General features: G+C 39.0%; 1 protein-coding gene across 8 annotated transcripts in view; it reads right to left on the reverse strand.

Annotated features, from left to right (window-relative positions):
• Window positions 1-24,858, reverse strand: part of mef2aa (myocyte enhancer factor 2aa) — an 81,280-nt gene that overhangs the window by 16,860 nt on the left and 39,562 nt on the right. For 4 of the 8 annotated variants that reach the window (XM_060877819.1, XM_060877820.1, XM_060877818.1 and 1 more), the window contains exons 5-7: window positions 7,357-7,488; window positions 7,155-7,289; window positions 4,669-4,897 (exon numbers count right to left, since the gene is read on the reverse strand). In XM_060877819.1, the coding sequence (XP_060733802.1) occupies window positions 4,669-4,897; window positions 7,155-7,289; window positions 7,357-7,488 (496 nt within the window). The remainder of the gene's footprint in view (window positions 1-4,668; window positions 4,898-7,154; window positions 7,290-7,356; window positions 7,489-24,858) is intronic. The other 4 variants (XM_060877823.1, XM_060877825.1, XM_060877824.1 and 1 more) reach the window with 2 other exon arrangements.

Here is a 24,858-nt window from a genome sequence, read left to right on the forward strand (position 1 = left end):
AACACGCTAAGTAGGATAAAGTGGTCACTGAAGTTGAAAGATTGAATGGACTAATGAGATTTAAATTCTAATTATATTCATATTGTAATGCTCACATTAACCAGCTATATTTATGAGCAATAAAGTCAAAAGTTTTGAAGGATCAGCAAAGCAATGTCAACTTTAAAGACACACATACACACACACACACACACACACACAAACACACACACACGTATACACACAGAGCTCTAATTTGTGCGTGACTGAATGCGATAATCACTACACTGTATAAAGATGTCACTCCTGATCATCACAACTGGGTGTCCAAGCCAAGCACTATATAGTGTATGTGCCCCCCCACACACACACACCCAGGCAGATGGTCAAATGCCAGCTGTCTCTGCCAGTCACATACTCCAAGGGCTTATGACAGCCAGTCTGATCATTGTGTACGAACGACTTAGAGGGATGTCATAGCCCAAATGCTTGGGTTAGGTTATCTTGCAAGCCTGCACCCTCCATATAAGGACTGCTGCAGTACAGGGAAAAACAGATGCACATGTCAATATGGGAAAGAAAACTCCAAGAGGGAGGGAGCAACAGAACGGGGCTTAAAATAAAACAGCTAGTTTATTTGCTGGTCTGACGGAATAAACTGTTCAAGTATTCCAGGTGTAAAGACAAACAAAATGCTGAGCTGCTCAAAAATCTGCTTTTACAAAGTAGAATTGTATATAAAACCAGTGTGATGTAGCCATCTTAACTAAATGAGACAAGTGTTTACTTGAGAAGAGATTTCAATGAGGATACGACATAGTGGCAGTATCTAACGTAAGCAAGAAGTGATGGCAAAAAAAAGCAGCCATGCAACAACACTTGTCACCAAGTCAGGCAATCCTACTATTTGTAACTGTCAGAGAGGAACAGTTGGACACATGACCTTCTGTGTGTCCTTCAACAGAGTGTCTGTATACACAAGCAGCAGGACAGAGGGACACTAGCAGCTGCCACCACTTTTTGAGTATTCCACTGTTTACCTTCACTCTGTTGAAAACACAACTGGACAGGTGGACACACCTGACTGGTGAGACCTGGCTTTTTTTGACACCCAACAGCTTGGCGTGATCTTTTAAAGCCCGATAAAAACTATTGCACACAAAGTGGCCAACAAAATGCTAATGTTAATACGATGCTGGTCACTAACCGTCATTTACCACATAATGATGAAGCTTTCTTTGACATTAGCAAGACATTAATGCAGTCTGTGCAAGATGTTTCAGAAACAAATCCTTGGTGACCTCCTTCTATTGTCCTCATAAAGGACAAAGTCACTTTACCATCAATCACAAGCTCGTAACAAAAGTGAGTGCACATGACCTAAATTCCCAAATATCAGCGGAAGGACAAAAAAAATGCTGCTACTATACTCCAGTTCTCATATAATAGAGAAGCCCAAAAAAATAAAAAAATCTGTGTAGAAGAAGAAAGAGTGCACAGATGTAAGTATTGCTACACTTTTGCTGATATGGAATAAGCAGAAACGTATACATGAAGCTTAAATGTATAGTTCCAGCAAATATGTATTATATAATATCATTAATAATGAGTCCTAGCTTTCATCTACTGTTCACAATGTTAGTATCACTGGTCAGATTACTCTTTTTATTGTTAAAGAAAAATAAAATAAATAAAACACAGGTTTAGCAGATACAATCACTGCACAAAGACACTAGACAACACACTGCTTAATTCACATAATGATGTAACTGCATAAAACGCCTGCCAATGTGCAGCTATCCGCTAACAGCTATCACAGAAAAGAATTAAATAGGTGTTTACACTGGTAGTAGTTTAAAAGAAGAATCCTGTGCTAGCTATTTCACCACTACTTCGGAAAAAGTAGTTTTCCGTAATAAAAAAAAGAACCTAAACACTCCGCAATTTGCTTTGCAAATTTTGATAAAAAAAATAATTGCAGCAAAATCAAGTATTTTGGGCTGCAATAATTAAAATAGAAATCTCAGTGAAAAACCACATAAGACACTTCTAGTTAATTCTCCTAACCACAAGATACAGAAGATACAATCAGTTTGACTTCATTGTACTGGTTGCATTTAATGTTCATATAACATTCACACAATAGCTAATGTCAACTTCCAGGCAGTTTTTCAGTATACGACAAAGAGCAATTACGAGAATTTAGGCGACAATTTGCTGATTTCTGCTTTCGGTGAAAACTGTTTCCACAAGCAAGACACATTTAATACTGAATAATAGTGAAACTCCTGATTTTCCTTCATGTATTAACTCTTTATATTATAGTGGTGTTATTGGTGTTAATGTATGTATAATGTATATGTAATGTGTAGGAGATTAACAAAATGCCAGATCACAAAATGTATCACTATATAAGCAGCACTGTGCATCACCCTTAGCCTTAAAAAAAATCTCTGTGATGCTCACAAAACTTTTTGTGAAACAGCATTTTGTGAAGCAAATTTCCTTATAACACTAATTAGTCACACCAAATATCGACTTTGTTTAGTTGATTAAAGATTAAAGATTCATAATCAACCTTATCATCACGACTAAGAAAAGTATCAATAGTATTGTGATAGAACAGTACGTACGTTATTGTCATATAAAATTGTCAGCTCTACTTTTAAGAACAAACATGTTATAAAAACGAGAGAAAAGAAAAGTGTCTTGTATTCCTAAAACTAGTTGTTCCACAGATCATAAAATGTGCAGGATGTTGTAACAAAACATAGACTTCTACAGTCACTTAATATTACTCATAAAGAGTAGAAATGAAACTTCAGCTTTCAGACACAACTGCACACATGTTTTGACAGGAAGTGTGTACCATCAGTATGTGGAGTATATATGGCCATAGCTGTGGTCAGAGTAGGAGGCTTTGTGGCAACACCTCAGTTGTGTTCTGAAACACTGTTGAAAAACAGGTCAACTTCCCCTGCCCGTACCTTCAGTCATGCATTTTTTTGGACCGTCTGAACTCACTCTCATAAAAACTGTGCGAGATTTCCAGTTCTTAAAAAAACTGTAAAAAAGCCTGCACACTGAAGTGTATTAATGACAAATTCCTAAACAACCATTAGGCTCTAATAAACTGTCACCTCATCTCTCTCTCTCTCTCTCTCTCTCTCGCTCTCTCTCTCTCTCTTTCACACACACACACACACACACACACACACACACACACACACACACCCTGACAAAGTGATGTTACTGCTGCAAGTCGCGAGTCGCTGTATTATACGTTCCGACTACTGGTTGCCATAGTAATAACGATTATTAGCAGGTGGCGCAACAAGCTGTCCACTTGACAGCAAATCAGCTTTCTTACTGCTAAAATAAAACATTGTAAAGATTTATTGAGATTCTATATAAAGTTCAGCAGTGTATATATGCATTATATCATATATGAGATGAAGGAGAAGCAGCCTCTGCTCTTTGCCTTGGATTATGTGGCCTGTACTGTCTTCATTCCCATTGATAATCACTGCACCCCCACTCAATATTGCAATAAAGTTAAACTTTTCTCAACTTTGGTACGCTGCTCGACACACCCACAACTAGTTGCTAAAGGTTTCTATCGCTCAAGGTGCTGGAAGTCACCAGCTCTGACTGAAAATACATGCATTCTGCTCGCTTTGTCACTGTAAGTTGTTGTAGGTGTTAATGTGTAAGGTGTGTACACTTTAAAGGAAGTATCTGCCCTTAAACTCAAAATACTGTTTAAATATTCTGGTGCTAATTTTTGGTTTGTGCTATAACTCTGCTCTTCCTCTGAGAAGTTAGTTGTGTTGCACTGATGTCATAGACGAACATTGCTAACTCAGTTACAATTGTGTTTAAAAGGGAAAACATTTAATCATCTCAAACATAAGAGATAATGGTCAGATTTTGCTGTTAGCACCTAAGAACAAGAGAGACTTTTACCATTATTTAGGCTAACTTAAAAATGTTACAATAATGAAAAGTCCAGCATAGAAGTACTGTAGTGGAGACGACAGAATCTGGAGTCTAGTTTAGAGAACGCATTGCATTTAAACCACTGAGACTCGTTCTTGGCGATCTGGACCATGACAACGACAGTGGGTTTTGATTTAAAATAGAATCATCAGCATGAATGAACTGAAGCTACTGTGTAAATACTGAACTATTATTTGTTTAAGAAGTGTGTATAGATGAGGAACTGAGAGGAGGACAAAAAAAAACTAGAGAGTTGCTTTGTTGGTCTATTTACACAGAGATAAAACAGAAAATTGTCAAGTCAGCATTTTATCATAAAACAATTCTTACATAACCGAGGATCAAGTATTAATCATAAATATTGATGTATAAATGTTCAACCAAGAATTATCTGCTTTTCATCAAGATCCATTTTGTTCCCACATGCAGTTATCAAAGAGACCATTTCCAGCAAATTAGTTTGATTGTTACTATTTACAGAGATATTTAAAATAAAAATGCCCAATAAAATTGTTGATTGGCAGACAAAAAATAGCTTTTCTCCCCCAAGAGCTTCGAACCTCTCCACAGGTTCATGCCTCAAAGCAGAAAAACATAAAAGCATCAGGAGGAAATAAGACACCAGTGATGTAAACAACAGCAGTCTTTTTGCAGTTAGACCCCTGAGGAGCGAGGTAACGCTCTACTGACCTGCGCTGCCCGTGCTTGGCGGCCTGTGTGGGGCGCCAGCAGGCACCACGTTTCTTTGAAGAGAGGTCTGCGGAGGGGACAGCATGGTGGCTTCACTTAGTGAGGCTGTAGCAGCAGCTTGCAGGCCCTGGCTACTCAGAATGCCCCCGGGGTTGTAGCCCATGGAGTTTGGGTTTGTCACCGGCACGGCCACATGCATGGAGAAATTCTGCTGCGGCAAACCTGTGGGCTGCAGGGAGGAGAACCAATGCACACAAAACAGCAACACACACACACACACATACACACAAACACGCACACACACATACAAAGAGGTTTAGTGGCTCTTGATTAAAGAATTTATCATCTACATTCACATACTGTAATACCACAGAATAATGTAAAATCAAAAATCCACCATAGAAGCTGAGGTGGATTTTATTCTTTTGAGACACATTAGCTTTGTGTGTAAGCACATACATATCTTCAGGCCTCTATCAGAAGTGAAAGATGATTCCTGGCCTTTAGTGCTTTTATTGTAACAAACAATAGGATAAACTAGAAGATGGATAGCACAGTGGAAAAAAAAGGTAATCTCAGGAGAAAAATCTCAGGATCACCTTCAGCCATCCAGTGTAAGAAACACAGTAAACTGTCTGTTATAGGATGTTTTTGCACTGTGCAATTAGACCACTTTTCATCCAGGCAACAAAAAAGAACACAGAGATAATACATACACAAATTAACATGCATTGATCAGTATGACATCACCATTCCAGCATGGCAATAGTCAGCACTGCACTTTGCTGCAACATATATATTTCAAATGTGATACAATTTGTTAGATCAGACTTCTACAGTTCTTAGCATATCCTGATTTGTGCAAATGCTAAGCTATTTTTTCATATCTGTTGTGCGCACACACACGTTCACACTCTCTCACACACACATATACAGTGTCGCTTGAAAGTTTGTGAAAACTGTAGAAATGTGCAAATACATATGGGCATTCTATATACTGGGCTTAAATATGAAACAAAACATCATCAGATTTTTACACAAGTCCTAAACAAAACATAAACAAAGTGAACCAAATCATACAAATGAGCCAAAAATATTATACTTCTGCATTACATATCTGTGACTGGCAAAAGAATGTGAACCTTTGCTTTCAGAATCTGTATTAAAATTTAATCCTAGAGGTTCACATACTTTTGCCTCTCACAGGTATCTAACACTGGAACATTGTCCTGTAAAAAAATACCAAGTACAATATATTTGTCTGATCTGTTTGATTGGGTTTACTTTGTCTGCTTTTAGGACTAAAACTGTGGTGATGTTTTGGGTCATATTTATGCAGAAATATAGAAATCTCTAAAGTGTTCACAAGCTTTCAAGCAATGTTATGTATATACTGTATATATATATATATATATATTATTTTTTTGACCAAGTACAATATAAAGACAGTGCAGTGCTGATTAACCTCAGTGAATTCTGGGTGGGTCAGTGTGAACAGTGAAAGTGAAACCACTCCATTGGCAGCACACTACAGTGAGCACGTTAGTGATATTATTAGTGTGTTAATGGCACAAGGAAGTGGTGCTTTATTCATGTGCAGATTGGTCAGTGGAGGTGGCTTGTCTCCTCAGAGTCTCAGGTACAAAATGTTATGGTCACCACAATAAGATCACCATTGTATCAAGCAACAACAACAAACAAAAAAAAAAAAATCAAATGTAGTGTCTTCAGGTTGTATAAAATGTCTTGGTAAGCTTGGTAAGTCTGGAGGATGATGAAGCAAGCAGATTTGGGGAGCGATTATGTGTTTTCATGACTAAAGAAATTAGCCAGTCGAGGAAATGGGTCTCTAATGAGAGAACATGAGGCAGAAAAAAGAGAGACTGTTTAAATTTTCCCCAATCCTTTTCTCTCAAACATGACCCGAGTATAATGCAGTTCTGAAGGAAAAAGATTAAATTTCCAGATCTACAAGGATGCAAAAATTCAGCATGTGGAAAAAAACGCATCAATCACTAAAGCCTTTATATCTTTATATCTGTCTATAGGCAAACTACTACAGCAAAGGAAAGGAGATGTCCTGGGGAAGTATTTTCATGGCAGTGTCTCTATGGTTAAAAAGAAAGAATATCCTTATCATATGAGGCCTTTAGCAAAATTCAATAAATTGTTTGATTAAGGCAAAGACTAATATTGTGAAATTAGCTCTGCAGTTAAGCTTTCCGAAAGGATGATACCTACTGTATATCCAAACAATGTGATCTTATCGGGGTGTTTAAAACAGCGTAGAATTAAATAATGAACAGAGGAAAACAAACTAAAACTAAAAAAACGTGAAAGGTTAATACTGCTTAAAAAGAACTGCATAAAAATTGTGGACAGAGATTGTAGGGCGGGATAATGAGGGGAGAACAAGAAGAAAAACAAAATAAGGAGGGAGCATCCTTTCTGCCACAAAGCCAAGCAAAAATATTACCTTTACTTACGATTTTATGATTTCGCATCATATTATCAAACTCTTCATTTATTTTTTTATATTTTTCTTCTGTGTGGGGTGTGAGGACATATGAGGCATCAGGGTCCGGGCTATCGCAGCCTCTGTGTTCTTTCTTGTTTAAGGCCTGTAGTGAATATCAACATAGAAACAGGGATCAACAAAAAACTGCAGAAGAGAAAAGCAGTACTTACACCAGAGCGCTTGTATATTAAATCACTCTCTTCATTTAGTTTGCCCAAACGGTCATCCATGAGGGGACTATGGCCAAAACAGTCATCGGGATCAGGACTGGCACAGTCACTATGGCCTTTGGTTCTTAATTTCTGCAATAAAATTGGAGAATTCACATACAATGCACAAAGGCACATGCAAACACAGTGAGATTGTAGAGGCTTACAGTATATGTTTGTTTACTGGTCTGAGGATACAAACCATAAACATATAAACACATTTATTATCTATGTTCACCCAACATACATACTGTATTTAAAGATTTAGATTAGTTTATTTATTTAAAGAACTAGATTTTTTTTTTTTGTGAACCCTACTGTACGTCTTGCCTAGAAACACTTAAAAATAAAAACAAGGCTAATAAGGAAAAAGGGGCAATTTTTAATACACAAAGTTAATAACTCTGTTTATCTGTTTAAAAGTATTGTTTATATCTGACATTAATATGTTGACCACTTATTTGGTTTATTACATTCTTACAAAAAAGCAAAAAAAAAAAAAAAAAAAGGTCAGATATAAGAATCTACTATGAAGCTGGAACAGAGTGCTGCTGTGAGTCAGATTGGGATCCAATAAACTGCAGTTCATTATAATGTGTGTATGAGGCATTTCAGAGAGATTTTCTTTTAAAATAATGATGCATAATTCTTACTGATGAACAATGAACACCCGGGTGTCTTATCAACCACATTGAGTGCACATATCATGGGGACAGTATGGTATTTTGAATTTAACTGTTGTGCAGTGTAGCCAGCTGTCCAGTGAGTAATGATGTAAATGTGTTTAATATGCTGATGCTTGTTCCACACCTTCTGCATTAGCCACTAAAGAGGAAATAGTGAATTCTAAATTCTTATCCTATACTGTAAATCCCTTTCCCTCTGAAAAAGTTTAGCTTATGTTTCTATTATTCTCTGTCTATATCTCTCATACACACTCATATTCCTTCTAAATGTGCGGTGTGTGTGTTTTTGTGTGTGTGTGTGTGTGTGTGTGTACAGTATGTGTGTGTGTGTGAGTGTGTGTTTCAATACATTTTTCATTATTTTTCAGTTAACATAAGCCACCCAGCTGGATGGCGGCCTCACATAAGAAGGTCCCACAGCGCAGCCATTTGGAAGCTGCTTTGAGTTTCTTCCAGCACACTTGCCACTCACAGAGCATGTCAAGTGCTAAAATAATGGATTGTCATATCTGGCCACTAATGCTTATTTGAGCATGAAATGAACTGATTAATTTAAGAGAAAAGAGCACATTTGTATTGATCTTATTACATGAAAAAACCTTTTCCTTTTGTGCATGTGTGAAATGCGAAAGCCCAGGGTGGGAGCGTTTAGAGCTCTGATCAACATCCTTCCCTAATAAAAAGGTACACAGACACATCAGTTTTGTTTCTAATGTCATATTCATGGATTAAAGCAAAGTGTCACAGACACCATTTGTGTTTTCCTGTGTGTGTTTGTGTGTGTTTGTGAGTGTGTGGTGGGGGTGTTGATGGTGGTAACAGCTGTCATTCTCAGGCAGGTATGTACAAGAAATGTATTTTTTACACCATTTACACATTTATGATGCTTTAATTCGGGACATATTTTATGAAAATGATTAAAAATGCTTAAAATAACCGTATGCAGCTTGGTTCAAGTAGTACTACAAAGTTCCTGAAACAATTTTTTTATAGAACATCATCACAAGCTTTTATGCTCTAAGCTGTTTTTACTTTGACTGTGGTGTATCAGACATATTTGACTCCTGCTGCTTTACAAAAGCATATTTTGTAAGACACATGCACATGCACATATACAGTATGTATGTATATACATAACCATGCCCTGCGCATAAAGAGATTTTAAAACACTGCATCCTGCAGTGTGCATTGTCCACTGATGGTTTGCTGCTAAAAACTTAGGTGTGCCGTTTGCCCATACAACTATGGGTGGGTCGTCAAGAGTGGCTTTTGCGTGCTCTTTCCGAGCAACGCCTTCCTGAGTCATTTCCTGTTTACTGAGGCCTCTTTGCACCCGAACGCCTATGTTTACCCAAGAAACTATGCACTTTCTCCCCAAGACTGCCACAGATTCCATCAGGACCTGCAAATTAAAGCCCCAACCTGCTCATTACGTGGGCAGCAGTGTGGTCGGGCTGGAGGATTGAAGGCGGGATAAGAACGGGGCACCTAAACCAGTGGCACACCCAGTGCTTGTGCTTGAACACAAAGCATGAGCACATAATGCAGGTCATGAAATATGTGACACTGAGACACTATGACATGCCCAAACAATGAGGGCCTGTTCATGCATGCCGTGGGGGTGAAGGTTTATGATGGATGGAGCTGCCACATTTATTTTTTTGGTGGCTCAAGTGTTAGAACTGGGAATAATATGTAAGGGTGAGACATGAAGAAAACCCAACTCTATATATGTACATAAGAGCTGTGACAGGGAGAGTGTTACAGACTGCACACTCGTAAATCCTTCTTAAATGACTTGGCACGTTTTGGCTGTCCTGCGGACTATGCCTGCGGCTCCTAGTAAACGGATCACTAAATCAGCACATGGCTAAACAGGTGGCCTTATCCCCAGCACCTGCCAACCCGCCTTGCTGCCCAGCCCAGCCAATCAGCAGCCTCTGCACACCAACATAGCCTTAGAAGGGAGCCTGAAGGTCATCAGCTATGACCCCCTGCAATACCTCCTGCACCCAAACAAGTACCAACACAACCATCACACTTGTTGTCATTTGACACCTTATTGGATCCACAAATGCCCCAACATTGTATGAGGTGTTGCCAAGTGTTAATGCACATGCACAGATGGATCTGTTTCCAAATCCAAACTCAAGAAACTGGGTGACAAGGGCTTCTATAAGGGAATCTGAGGAGAGCTGTACTTCATACAATACAGTCACATGCCTATTGCTCAAAACATATCAATTACAAAAGTATCCTCCTCCAGAAAAAGAAAAACAAAAAAGCTGTCATCTAGCCAGGAGTGTCTGTATGTGAGAGCAACACACAGAGAGAAAGACAGGCACACTAAAGTAGACTGTATTTTGTTCCTACTTGTCCTAATACTTTATTACAAAGCTGAACATTTTCCAGCATCTCTCTTCTACAGATACTATTCATTTATCTTGACTAGGAAATTAGAAACTAATACCTTGAAATATCCACGTTTCCACTCACGTATCTTAGGAAAATAATTATAATATGTGTATAAAGCATGCTGAAATCTGATAGTAACAGGGCCATAAAATCCAGCTAAAAAGTGTTTGTTTGTTTAGGTCAACCATTACTGATCAAATTATAATCTCAACAGATTTTTGGGAATCTAAAAATAACATTCAAGTGAAGCTCTTGTATAAGGCACCTACATTACCTGTTCACGTGATTTACTCACAGTGTAAAAATGGCTGGGCTCTTTGCTTTGAAACACCATTAGCTTACTGCAACCTTTTTGTGTCTAGGCTTTTTAAGTTTGACTTATTTATGCATTGTGTATGAATAAAAGTTGACTGAGACTGTGGGTCTAAAAGCTCAATATTGAAAATAGAGGAGGAATGGACCTGGGAAGGAAATGTCAGGAATGGGATGGGTGGGGGGGGGGTCGTGGAGTGGGGGCAGAGGGGGTTGGGGGTAAAAGACTTTTAAAATCTAGAACGGTTGGAAATCTAATCCTCTGTCTCTGATAAAAACCCAGAATGTAGTTATGTGCCCTTGTGTATTTATTTAAGACTGAATAGAAGCGATCTGACACCCCAAATCTGTTCTAAAAACAAATGTGTTTGTCAGCCTTGAATGAAAGCAGGCTAAACTTTCTTAAACTTGAGATATACTGTATATATTATATATATAATTTTTTAATTAATTCATTCATTTATTTTTAATAGACCTTGTGGATCAGAAGGAAGATCGTGTCCACATGGCCACATAGGTAGGGTGAGGCAGAAAATTAAAACCTTGCTGTTGTGTTTGGACAGAACTTCCACCTGCTGTTCTATATAAGAAGCTCATTAAAGTGGGCTTTTCAGTGTGGAGCAAAGCAAAATAAAATTGATTACAGCAAGGTGGCAAAAAGGAAGCCTTTTATCTGCTTGAAAAGCATTTCTGCCTGAACAAATAATCTGCACAGCTTACAGTGGAAACACGCTCCTGCTCTTTTTGGCATAACCAAAGAAGTGTATGTATGTTGTGCATTATCCTACATACTAAAGCCAAAAACATATTTTGTTGAGAATCTAAAAAACTCTTGAAAGCCTGGCTGACCAGACCTCAGTGCAGGAAGTGACTTCAGCTTGTCCTTCCTGTTGAGGTGCTATTGTCTGCTATCTGTACTCACAGGAAGTGTGATGATGGGGGGCCCACTTCTTTGGTAATTATGATCACTGAATAGCTGTATAGAAAAAAAAACAATAAACTCCTATATGTCTCCCCAGGATGCTGATGTGTGCTCACATCTCAACCCTTCACATGTAAACACAACAAATGGATTTATGTGCACTTTGAGAGCCTGACTGATTGATCTTGGCAGGCTGGGAGAAATAGAATGCCTTAATATCGACTCAGCCATATATGGTAGATAATTACCAGTGGTTGACCACAGAGATTATCGCTTTTGTGAAAATGACAAACTCCTATTAGCTGATGTGTTGCACTGCAGGGAGCAATAGCTACCCCGCTAAGAAAGGCAGCTGCCCAGAGACAAAACACCATCAGACTCGACAAAGCTATTAGTTGCCAGAGTGAGAGAGAACACAGTTTTAGTTGGAGGTATTTTGAGACACCAGTGCAGACTGGGAATTCAACTCAGAATTGAGGATGAAGGCATCTCAAAGTCATAGCATGTGCTTCGCAGGAAAATGAGACGGTGCAAACAACATGGCAATAAAGTGCGCCACCCATCCCCACTGACCTCAATCTCATTCCCAACTGTAAAACCTGACTTGTTCTACTGTACTGTACAATAAATGAAAAGCAGAACATCTAAAATTAAGATTTCCTAAAGCCTGTGTTTAAGCAATCCCGGAACAAGCCATCAAGCCAGATAAAGTGCATCGCTTTCTTCTGTTTCTCATTTTTCTCCTACCTCTTTCTCCTGTTCCTTCACTCCATTGCTCTCTGATTCCATTCCCTTCCTTAGATTGGATCATTAGCCGTTAGAACCTTGAAACCACATACACCCCCAACCCCATTCCTGCTGCCCAATAAAATATTCATAAAGACAATTAGGAGTTCCGATAAGGCAGGAGAGAAGGATGAGAAGAGGGCAGGCAGGACATGCCAGCACTACTGCAACACTTTATACCTTCTCTGCCACAGACTACGCCTCATAAATCTGTGGCTAGCCAGATCTCTGCAACACACAGCCTTCTGGTAACATCTATGCCATTTAATCCAGATCTGACCTACCACCTCTACACCAAGTTAATGTATGAGCATGTGCATGAATCAGGGTTACATATCAGGGTTTTTACAGTCTTTACATGTAAGACTGAAAGACAGCTTAACGTTTGCACAAACACACCTACAGAACAAAGCTCTGTAAGGTCGAGCAATCATTTGCGAAGGTCACAAGTGGCTTGATGGTGAGACCTACCTCAAACCCACAATGTAAATTCAGGTCACAAGCTTTAGGGCTCAAAAAACCACCGGGCATCACTTTGGTAACCCTCATTCATATCCACGCGTAAAGAGGCTGCCTTGCTGTCATTAGCAATTCCAACCAAATTAGGTCAGCTGATGACATACTTCAAGTTCTGTTACACTAAACTGCCAAAGTAACCTTGCTCAGTGAGAAAAGCTCTGAAATGTGGGGTAGCATATCATACAGGAATGTATAAAATGTGATGATTATAATCATATCATATGGGGATTATAATCCCCATATGATAATAGAGAACTTTCTATGTTCACTTGGTAAAGAAAAGTCAAGCTTTTCTCTCTCTCTCTCTCTCTCTCTCTCTCTCTCTCTCTCTCTCTCTCTCGACTAAACGTGAGTTAACCTTCTTCTTTATTATGTATGCAAAAAGAGAAAAGGACAATGCAGAATGAATCCGTCTGTGCATATGTATGTCATTGTGTACGGGTACAACCTGAAGTCAGGTTGATGATGAAAGACAGATGAAGTGAAGGATCAGGCATGTACTGTACATGTCTCCCATGACATAACTGTGTATACCTACAAAAAATGTTCCATAGACTTTCTTTCTGAAAGCTGAATCAGAATATATACACCTAACCAAATCATAAGCAGTGTAAATATAATGAAAACATCTGGGGTGAGCTGTAAAGCCATCAATGAAGCGCAAGTAGTAAAGTCAAAGAACTAATCGAAAGCATAGAATTTTCTAACAGTTAGCACTGAGTCTAAGCCTTAGCCAACAAAATTTATCTTTCACTTCAGCACTACAGAGGACACTGGAAGGAAAGTTAAGTGAAACTGGTATGGAGACACTAGGCCTGAACGACTGGAGTAGAATTGGAGCGGACAGGGAAAGTGTGTATCAGAGATTATGAGATATGGGATAAGATAGATCGAGCAAAAAGAATAAATATATCAGAAAGGGATGGATAGAGATTTATTCTTGCATTTATTGAATTACATTCAATCATGTTTTTCTGTGTTGGTGATGCTTTCCCCTCTCTCACACGAGAGTAATCAATAGCTCAAGAGCAGGCCTCCATTAGCCTTTGCTCTTGTTGTCTGGGGACTGATTCTGAGAAGGGAGAGAGGGAGAAAAAGGCTAAGGCAAGATTGGTTAAGTTTACGTAGCATGGTGAACAAAGCATTGTACTTCACTGTTACCCGTTTTTTCTTTTGTCACTATAGTCAGCACTGAAGCAGAATGAATAGCAGGAGGCCTGTAGTTAAAAAAAAGGCTACAAAATGTAAGAGTGATACAAAGCAAAGCTCATTTCCAATTATGCTCGATTTCTAGTTGCACATTGCTGCTTGTTACTATTACAACCAGCATTTCCAGCCGTGTGGCTCTTTTGCCTATTTGGATTTGTGAGAGTGCAAATTACACAGCTATAAGTTACATTTCCTGGTAATATATTACAGCTCAGTCAGCTCACATTACAAAGAAATCTGATATTTTGCTGTCTCTGCATGAGCTTTCACATTTCATATTGTAGTATTATTTTTCTGCTTTGGTGTAGGGCTACTGAAAGATTCATTCCTTATTTGAGAACGGAGATGTACTGTAGTGGCTTTGGAGCCACACAAGCAGGTTTCAAAACCTTGTCACTTGTCCAGTGGTTTTTTTATTGATAGTTCATATAGACACATGTAGGGAGAAGGAAAAAATGCTGCTCAAGATGAAACACTCAACTACACATCATATAAATAGTACAACAATTAGAAGACTTGATCTGCAAAACTTCAGTCAAATAAAACAGAAGTGCAATATAACAAAATAAACACCCAGGGCAGTTTGGCTGACTACAGAGCATACATCCAATACAAAGTAGAGCAGGAAGAACATCAGGATGAACTGAGGGAGTCTATACATCTTATTTGATATTCTAACCCACAATTAAAAGGAAAGCCACACATAGTTTCAGTAGGAGTTGACTTGAACATGAGAGTATATGCAGAAATATTGGTCAGTGGCTTTCCTGTATACACTAATGGGTAATAGGCATTAATGGCATTTACAACTATTTGTGAAAAATGTAGCCTGTTTTTCTGACATTGCAAAAACAAAAACCATAAACAACATCATTACTATTACCTGGACCTCACTACCTCAAGAAATTAAATAAAAAAGTGACTCAAAACAACAATGTGTCTCTCAAACTAAAGGGCTAAAATGACACAGTGAAATGAGTCATTTGCTCATGCTGCACTTCTCTCGCATTTAATTTTGGGGTATAAAAGCATAAAGATTAGCTGTAGTCAGCAAAGGCTGCACTCGAGCACTCAAGATTAGAGGCTGCCTCATTAGTCTTATTCATGAATAATATTTACAGAGGACAAGACTTTGTCTGTTGTTTTTGTCCTGGCATTTTGAAGAATACTTTATTTTTGAAGTGAAAAATATCAGACTCGTGAGAGAATGGAGGCTGAGGAAGCAAGCAAAAAAAAATCACTGACGTCAATGAGGCATGACATGCTGAAAATAAGACTCTCTTGGCAGTAACTAGGTAACAAGCGTTGCACTCAAGAGGGCAGAAACGCTCTGTAAGAGCTGCGTATGAGAGGCTATGACACATGCGCGCATACACACAACTACTTGAAAACATGTACACACATCTCATCACTGCTAAAGAGCTTTTTAGACACAGGCTATTAAGTGATGCATCATAGTACTAATGGTCAACAAAGAATGAGAAAAAGGGCACCTGGAAATGAAAAAGTGCAAGTTTGATAACGCTGTGTTGCTTGTGTTTTTCTCTTTACATGATGTTTTTCACATTGTTGGACTCTAATGTTCATAGTGCAGATGAGGAAGATCTAAACCATGTTTCTCACTGTCTGTTCTCTGTTAGGAAGCAAACATGCAACAGTGTTTCCACAGCAACCTTCTCACACTTAACATATGAGGAAAAAATGACCATGCCTTGAAACCATTCTTCAAGTCTTATTTAAAACACCAAGCACACAACTCATTGCTTTGGTTCAGATTCCAAAGGAAGAAATGGGATGTTCTGAACAAGAGTGTTGGTCCTGTCCTAGTGAAAACCCAAAGGAAAGGGAGTCCTTGTCCTATAAAAGAGGGCACTTTGAAAAGCGGTGGGAGGCTCAGCACAACACAATTAGTGTTCTGGCCCTCAGCATGGTATATTAAGGCAGTGCTTTTTAAACCTGACACATGTACTTCACCCTGGCAAAAGAGAAAGAATAGTGCAATTCATTTACATAGCAAATGTTTTTATAAGGCTTTCCAAAATGGAAATGATCGATTTCATGAGACATGCTGTATATTCTATTTGAGCCTTTCTGAGTGTACTTTAACTGCTTTATGCTGGGCAGAGACCAAATGGATCAAGGGTATATCTTGGGAACACTGGGCCTGAAGCAGGAATAAACACCGTATTGAACATTACAGGAGTCAAAAGGATTGGAAGTACTCCATAAACTGTTTATGGCCATGGTAATAGTATACCATGACCTGTTATCTCTTCAATTAAGAATGAATGCTAATTAAGCTTTTAATAATTAAATAATACACATTAATTATCTATGACCATTTTCCCTCAAATACTGAATAGGAAGTAAATCCTGTCTTCCAAACTTCTTCCAAGGTGTTTATGTTTATATTGGCTTGTTTGTGTAATAGCTCAAGATAATTAGGCTCTGTTCTGCATCAGGGGCATTTTGCTGGCATGGTTTGTGTCCACCTGTCACCTTAGAGGGAAGTATCAATGCAGATCAGTACAAAGTTATTCTGACAGATCACCGTATGCTGAAACCTTTCTTTCCTGATAGAAGTTAGTGCCCATATTGGCTCCAAACAGTTTTTGAACACCTTTGGGGGACTTTTGTATTAGACACTGCGCTTTTATAAGACTCTCTAATATAATTACAGAAACATGCCAAGATGTGTGTTGAAGATGTTCTGGCAGTTCATGCTGATCCTTGTTCTTCCTTTAATTTGTCACATATTGTTAATCCTGATGTTGTTTAGAAGCTTTACAGACTGACAGACCAGGTGAAATGGACGAGCAAGCTTTACTTGTTAGACCAAAGGTGGACTAAGAGAATGTGGAAGCTACAACAGCTTCGGTGTGTTGGGACATTGTCAATCTGAACGACTAAAAGTTGTCTTCTCTGGCCAAACATAGAAGGCATTCCCAGACAGTGACAGACTACTGTACTTCTGAACTGTTGTGATGTGTTATAGTAACTTGGCACATCTATTCTGGCCTTTGCTAATTAAACACCAGACAGTCCTGATGTGCAGCTAAAGCAAACAAAAAAACTTTTACATTTATGAGACACCAAAAATTCCTCAGAGAAACATGAGGATAGTAGAAACAAAAATTTGCCACCTATAAATATTACATACCCGCACAGCGAACCTTCAGATAATCTCATATAATGCTGAAAATGTGAAAATGAAAAAATTGTGAAGAAGTCAGATTAATTAGAATACTTTCAAACTTCAGTGCAAACAACTGTAATTATTTGTGGCTGGAACTTATTAAAAATACCTTGGCTACACCCAATTGATTCAAAAAAAATGAAAGAGAAAGAGAGAGAGAGAGGCTTAGCCTTGTGTCAATAGAGCTGACATTTGGTTTGGTTTAATCGCTCCTTTAATAAGGAGACGTCTCAATGTGAGAAGGAAACGGGTATGAAAAGACGTGTGATGAAGGGAGGGGGTTAAAGACTTGCCAAGGAGAAGACATTAAGGAGTGAGCGCTGGGGAATTGAGCAGAGACGGAGATGAGGATCGTTGAAATGAAGCGAAATGTTACAGATCATGAGGGAAATTAGACAAGCTTTAATAACCGTTACATCAAAAAAATAGTGCCAAAGTGATATCTGAATCGAACTGACAGCTGTTAAAAAGAGGGCTGCTAAGATGACTCAAATTATCATGTCAGAAACTTTCTTCCGGTGTACAGAAGTACAAAAAACTTTTCATCTTACTGAGGCTCTACAATAATGGCATCAGTTTGTTGCTGTTCTTGTATGTTTTTTTTTTTTAATTTCCTGTGATTTCTTTTTCAGATGTCACTTTTTTAAGGTATAGGGGCTACATAATAAAAATCATTCAGCTTTACATTAAGAACAAGGGAAACTGCACCTGATCCTCTTCAAATCAAGTGCCAAGCAGTGTAACTAACCATGCAGACCCGTGAGCCTGCTCAAATGTCAAACAAGGCTTTAGCAGATCACACAGCGAGCCTGGCCTGTGGCCAGTCACAAAGTCAAGCTGCTAAGTTAAGCACTTACCAATTAAAATGTAATCTTACTCCCGTTCCGTCTCTCATGTTGTCATCTGTGCATATCAAACATAAATTCAATGCCTGACCCCTTTTAGATTTATCCTTGCAGATGTGAGAGTATAGCTCAAAGATGGCTTAAGTCAGTGGCAGTTCTGTGCGTTGTAGGTGTGTGTGTGTGTGTGTGTGTGTGTGTGTGTGAGTGTGTGTGTGTGTTAATCATTAAGCACTCAAAAACCCCTTTTTCCACTAAAGTGTGGGTTCTCACTATAGATATCCTAGCCATGAGCTCAGAATATAAGCTCATTCACACAATGCGGTTTCAGGGTTAAATTAAAGGCACCTTATGTAGATGCTAGCTTCTATTGTCTGTCTGTCTGTCTGTCTGCCTGTCTGTCTGTCTATCTATCTACACTTTACCAACTGTTACATCCTCGTCAACACTGTCAGAGATTACAATTCAGTATCTGCCTTAAAAATGGCCACAGATCCAGGAGGAAAATCTATGCCAGTGTATTTGGTTGGAGGCTGGGAGCTTAATGCCATTACGGGAAGCCTGTATGGTAGTGACAGGCCAGGATGGTGCCAGCTCCGACAGCTTGGAGCACCGCTCGATTATCTAGGCATGTCATGATTGCAGATCCTCAGCACTCCAGGCCTGATCTGTCAGTGAAAGAGCCCAGACAGGGCCTCTCTGAGACACCCAGCCCCCTAATGTTTGGAAAATGAGTTTAGCCACTAAGGCCGAATCAACAGCAGCATATAAATAATACCCCTATTAAGATTGCCACCCCTGCCTGCTAAAAGAGAAATGGGTTTGTAATTGCCATGGTGTTAACAGTGCATGTTGTGCTTGCAGAGCACCCCAGAGCAGTCTTTGATTTAACAGTCAGGCAAATGGAGACAAATGGCAATAGAAAAGACAATTATTAATTATGACTGTTCACTGTTTTTTTTTTTATTTCAGTTAGGTTTAATCAAAAATGCTTAGGAACATATCTGTTTGCTTGATGCCATTGTTTAATTAAAGTACTAGCTGATTTACAGGATCATATAAAAATGAGAGTGTTGAATTTTATTGACTGTGGCACCAAGCTACTGCAGACAAATACTAGAGATTTTCCATGCTTTTTCAGCCAAGATATGAAAGCCACATTTATATCTCATCATAGTGATTTTAAAGACTGACTGAATCTTTTACAAATGATGACAAATGATTCAATAATATTTAATATACCCAAATGACATTCTAAGTTGTATTTTAATGATTGACCTTAAGGGATTTCTTGCCCTTCCACTCTTCACAATGCTGCTGCTATTTCTCCTCCTTTCTCCTACCCAACACCAGGAGGAGGATAATTGATCAATCACGCTAATTGAACAGTCTGGCCAGCCAGTGCACAGAAGCAGATGTGCCAATTTGCATTCATTAAGACAGACTGGGGGTCTTAATCACTATGCCTGCTGTGATTGACAGCACAAACAATTCTGTTTCTTTCTCTCTAAACATAAAGCCCATGGTGTGCTTTCACTAACTTTGCTATCAGTGTAATGATGCACACTGACATCTGAAGGAGCTTGTATCAAGCTGTCTTTTATAAGGATCATGGAAAGCAGAAGAAATGACCTAACTCTAGTGGTATTTCTACTAAAAATGAAGCATGGGCCTTCTGCACAGTAGTCAAATCTCTGAAAAAGTCCCCTGTGACATCATGGCATCAGCTAAACCCCTTTACCCACGCCTCCACCTTCCCTTGAGGCTACAGTGATGAAGGAAGGTCCTTTATCAGAAATATCTCCCAGGCCCAGACATTCAACTTAGCCACATTTCCTTCCTTTCCTCGCCCTCACTCCCAGACAACTGTCTTTTTTTTTCTCAACAGCTTTACTCAGTCTGCCAGCTCATTGTCAATGGGACTTTATGGACTCAGATGGCTGTGTATTGAATATGCATGCTATAGAAATGCGGTTGTGCTGTTGTTTAGAAGCTTTGTATGCCAGTGTAAATGTTCAGCTTCATGATCTCAAGCATAGGGACCAAGGGACGTTGACTTTTTTTGGTCCCATGCTTTATGGGAAGACAATGGTGCAATTCATGTGGAACAGAAGTGGAAACTCACAGAAAAGGAGAAAAAGGGATAGCTGGCATTTTAAAATGGTCAAGATTTACATATCATGCAAATTTTATTTTGACCATTAAACATCCTCAGTAGAATACCATTAAAGGACAGGCAGTTCTTTTTCAAGGACTCAAAAATCCATTATAAGTATGCTAACTATTACATGCCCTTACCCCAGATTCGCTTATCCTCCATTCTCTTCAGCAGATGACTATGTCTGTTTCATACTCTACTGTATCGTATTATATTATACCAGCACTCGTGAATTCTCCATTGTGATTGGTTAGAAGGCGTTGATTAATTTTATATAACAGCACAGCTCAGACAGTAGTTCTGGCTGCAAAATAAATGAAAGGTTTAGATTAATCAGTGTTTTAATAAAGTATCACTTCTATAGTAAAAGCTAACACATAGTTGCCCACACTGGCATGCATTGTAAGTAATAGTACAATGAATACTTTAGAACCGTCAGAGCTAAAGATGCTTCTTTAACTTTTCAAACAATGGGAAGTTTTCAGGCCAGTCGTTTATTATTTATATATCAAAATCTCTAAGCAACAAAAATAATTCCACCTTTGAAAATTTGGATCAGTCAGGAAATAAAGAATCATTTATTTCTGAAAACCACAAGTTAAAATGTCAGCCTTACATGGCCTGCGAAAAGCAGACACTGCATTTGCCTCTAATTTGTTTAATATTCCACTGAACAGGAGATACTGAACACTAGCCAGCCTCGAGACTAAACGTCAGCTAATCAATGAAGATCGATCATTTAGTCAGCAGTCATTAAATCGAGGATTTGTTATGCACTATGTTAAGAAGAATGGTACTTCTAGTCACACATGATACTGTACATATGTGTGTGAAGTTACAAGGGATCTTCCATGTATTGTGAGTCTGCTTTGGACTGAGAGAGAAAGCACCTAGAGCAACTCAGAGAAGATTTCATTACTTCAAGTCATAGACCAAGAAGAGTAAAGATGATTGAATTATTTTAATTACCTGCAGCAGCTTTTTCATTTGCAGTGCAAATAAAATTGAATTTGAAACACACAGGAACAAGAAGAGGAACTCCAGGGGTCTTAATACAGTGTGGAAATTGCAGACATGCTGACTGATTCAATACTGCACTTACATTTATGCTATGCATTTTCCATATCATGTAAAACTATAAATAATGTGCGAGTTCCTATGTCTAGGGGCCATTTAGTATGCACAGATCATTCTTTTGTTGAGAAATGAGCAATTGAGTAAAAGCTAAAAATGTTTTGACTAGAACCTCTGTCTCTTTAAGAAGATCAGCTAAACGCTCAAGACATAATCTTGTCATTACTTTCCCCACAGATCCTGTCTGCCAAGTAGTTCTTTGTTGCCTACATATTCTATAACCATTTACTTCATAGCAAGCAAGCACGAAACAGTTGACCAATGTGTGTGTGTGTGTGCATGTGTGTGTGTGTGTGTGTGTGTCATATGTTGTTCATAGTGCGTGAAGGACATCCTGCAGCCCAGAATCCTCCACTGACACATTGTGGTTTAGGTGCTGCACTTTCAGCTGGGTAGTAAAAGTTTGCTTTTGTCTCAATGGTTGTCACAGAAACAGTTAACAAATATGATCAAAATATAACCAAGTAGTTTGTCAAAACTTGTAACTTTACTAAATTGTGGCTACAGTGACTTATGTACATTCTCCCACACTGACAATGCATCTTTTTAAAGCAAGCAGATTATTGTGCTTGGAAAGCTAATAGATAATATGACTGCTTATTTCCTTTCCGGTTGTCAGGGGAAATAGGAAAGCTTGCCAAACCCCTGACTACAAATGGCTGTGGCATCGTCAGAATTTCATATCACAATCGCCCAATGATAGTGGGAATGCTTGGACACTCAGGACACTCTTGTCATCCACTATTGCTTTGGCCAGTTCAGAATTCATAAGCATAATTAATTATTAATTCTGCAGTTTCACAGTAAAATAAACAAGGTGGGTTTTTTGTTTCGTTTTCTGAAGTTTTAAAAAAAGGTGAATGCAAGGACAGAGTGTGCTGGCGGAGACCTGATATGCTAGAACACCTGTGGTCCTTAAAGACCCCACACACTCCCAGAATGAGAGCTGTAACCTCGGAGGAAACGCTCCATCAACCCTGCACTCCTATTCAGTAAATAAAAGGGATCGCTTCAGACCAGGAACCTTTGAAAAGGGAGACACAGATGGGATCGTGGCCACTTTTAATCAGACAGAGAAGTGGACAGGATCCACAAAGGGAGATTTCATGCAACGCTTCACCTGTCGCCTGGGGTGTTACTGAAGCTGAACTGCTGCTTGCTGGCCATGCACACGCGTACACACACACGCACACACACACAACAGAGTTGCAGTTATGCATACACAGGCATACACATGGACTCTTCACCCCATTACCCCTATTTCAGAAACCCTTCTACAAGATCTGAGTCTATGGCTCTGGTCCCAACAGACAAAGTCCGTCGCCTTGTACTAAGTTATCAAATTGCACCCCAGGCAAACATCCATCTGTGGAAAGTGTGGCATCTGTTCTAACATGCTACAAGGCCAAGCCTTTATCTACAGATGGTGCTGGTGAGGAGGAATGTGACCTTTGATTTGGCTTCTCACATGGAACGAGCACCAATCCTGCCCAATGGAAAAAGCTAGGAAATTGCAAATGTTAGAACAAACAGTCTAAGTACCTAATGTAATTCTTTAATTTAGGTAAGTGTAAGTGTCTTCATGTAAAGCACGATTCACCAAAAGTGATGAGAGGGAGAGAGGAAGAGAGTGAGGGATGACAGTGAAATGAGAATTCATCCATTAAATACTTGTTCTGAGCCTTTCATGTCCATTAGGATGAGCTGAGTGCATATTCAGAGCAGACAGCATAGCTGCACATCGGTGTTACTCTCTATTGGGACACAAGTCTGCCATTTTCATAGTCAGACAATTCAGTATTTCTTGTGAGATTTTTTTTCTGTCTTCTTATCTCATTTAGGACAGACCCTTCCTCAGCCTCAAAGCCTTACATAATATGATGTTTAAGAAGAGAGGATGCACTTAACATCCACTTACCAAACCAATGCGGTAGGCAACTGCTACCTGGCTCTGTAACACAGCTCATGATGAGCAATAGTGCAGATATGGTGTGCTGACAACAGGCCTGGATTACATTATGGCCATGTTGTTTGGCTCTGCACTCACATGGTGTTGATAAGAAAACAGAGACCGGGCTTCAGGTGGCTTTTCTTAGAAGGCAGCATGGTTAAGGGGGAATCTGTGCAGATCGGCACTGAGCAAGGACAAGAACTGCTTTGTTGGACATTTTCATGCACAGAGCCAGGCTCTCTCAGCACTGACATGGGAAAAACAGCATCTCACCACCCAGCCTGTACTCTTCTACTCTTGACTGCTATGTGTGTCTTAGATGCCACTTGTACACAAATGTCACTCCATCAGCTGCTGAAGACATCAATCTTAACACTTCTGCACAGCGGGGCACTCAAATGAAGTACAACCAGGCTGCCAACAATGATCTTTTGTCTAGTTCACAAAACACCTGAGCATGATTCTGTAGCATCTTCCTCAGAAATGAAGATAAGAAACAGCAAAGTTAGGGGTGGTACTTATATAAGCGCATGAATCATGAATCTAATCCTTTTACATTAACATTTCTTTTTAACTCAACTGAAGGCAGTTTGCAGAAGGCAAGGCAAGCATAAGGGCCCTTGATAGGAAAATAAAAACCCTAGTAATTCTTTTGCATCTCTGCCAAGCAGGTAATGCACTTGCAGTGTCATCAGCATGAATAAAAAAATAATGCTACACAGCTGACACCTTTCATACCATTTAGCCCATTTATATAATGACTTTTATTTAGCAGACAGCATGGTAATTCCAGGGTCCATTCAGCACTTGAGTTACTGTCTATGTTGTGTTTTCACGTGTCCTCCATTTTCAATGTTTTCCTCTTATCTCCCAAAAATACACTGTTGTTTATGTTATGTATGTGTGACCATGTTAACTTTTTTCTAGACATAAACAAGTATGCAAATGTGTGTACATATTAGCCTGCCATCTAAACCCAGTGCCCAGTGTTCCCAAGACTGTGATTTTTATTTATTTTTTATTCACATATCTCAATTTATTAGAATTATAGGATCATAAGACAGGATCAGGAACTCCTGAAACTGTGTGGCAGTTTGGCTATGCTGGGAATCAAACTCCTAACCTTCTGATCTGTGATACTGCAGAGCATTCTACACTATGTCAGACTGAGCTATTAAATCCCCTTGTCAAACAGGAGGTGTAAAGTGTGTGAGTTTCATTTGGCCTGAGCCACAGAAATCAGAAATACAGCACAGCTGTGATGAAAAGATTGACTAATGACAAATGTGTTCAATAAAACCAGTTCAATCAAAGGAGACAGGTTTGGGAAACA

The sequence above is a fragment of the Tachysurus vachellii genome, chromosome 9 (assembly GCF_030014155.1).
Source record: "Tachysurus vachellii isolate PV-2020 chromosome 9, HZAU_Pvac_v1, whole genome shotgun sequence".
Classification (NCBI taxonomy): Eukaryota; Metazoa; Chordata; class Actinopteri; order Siluriformes; family Bagridae; genus Tachysurus; species Tachysurus vachellii.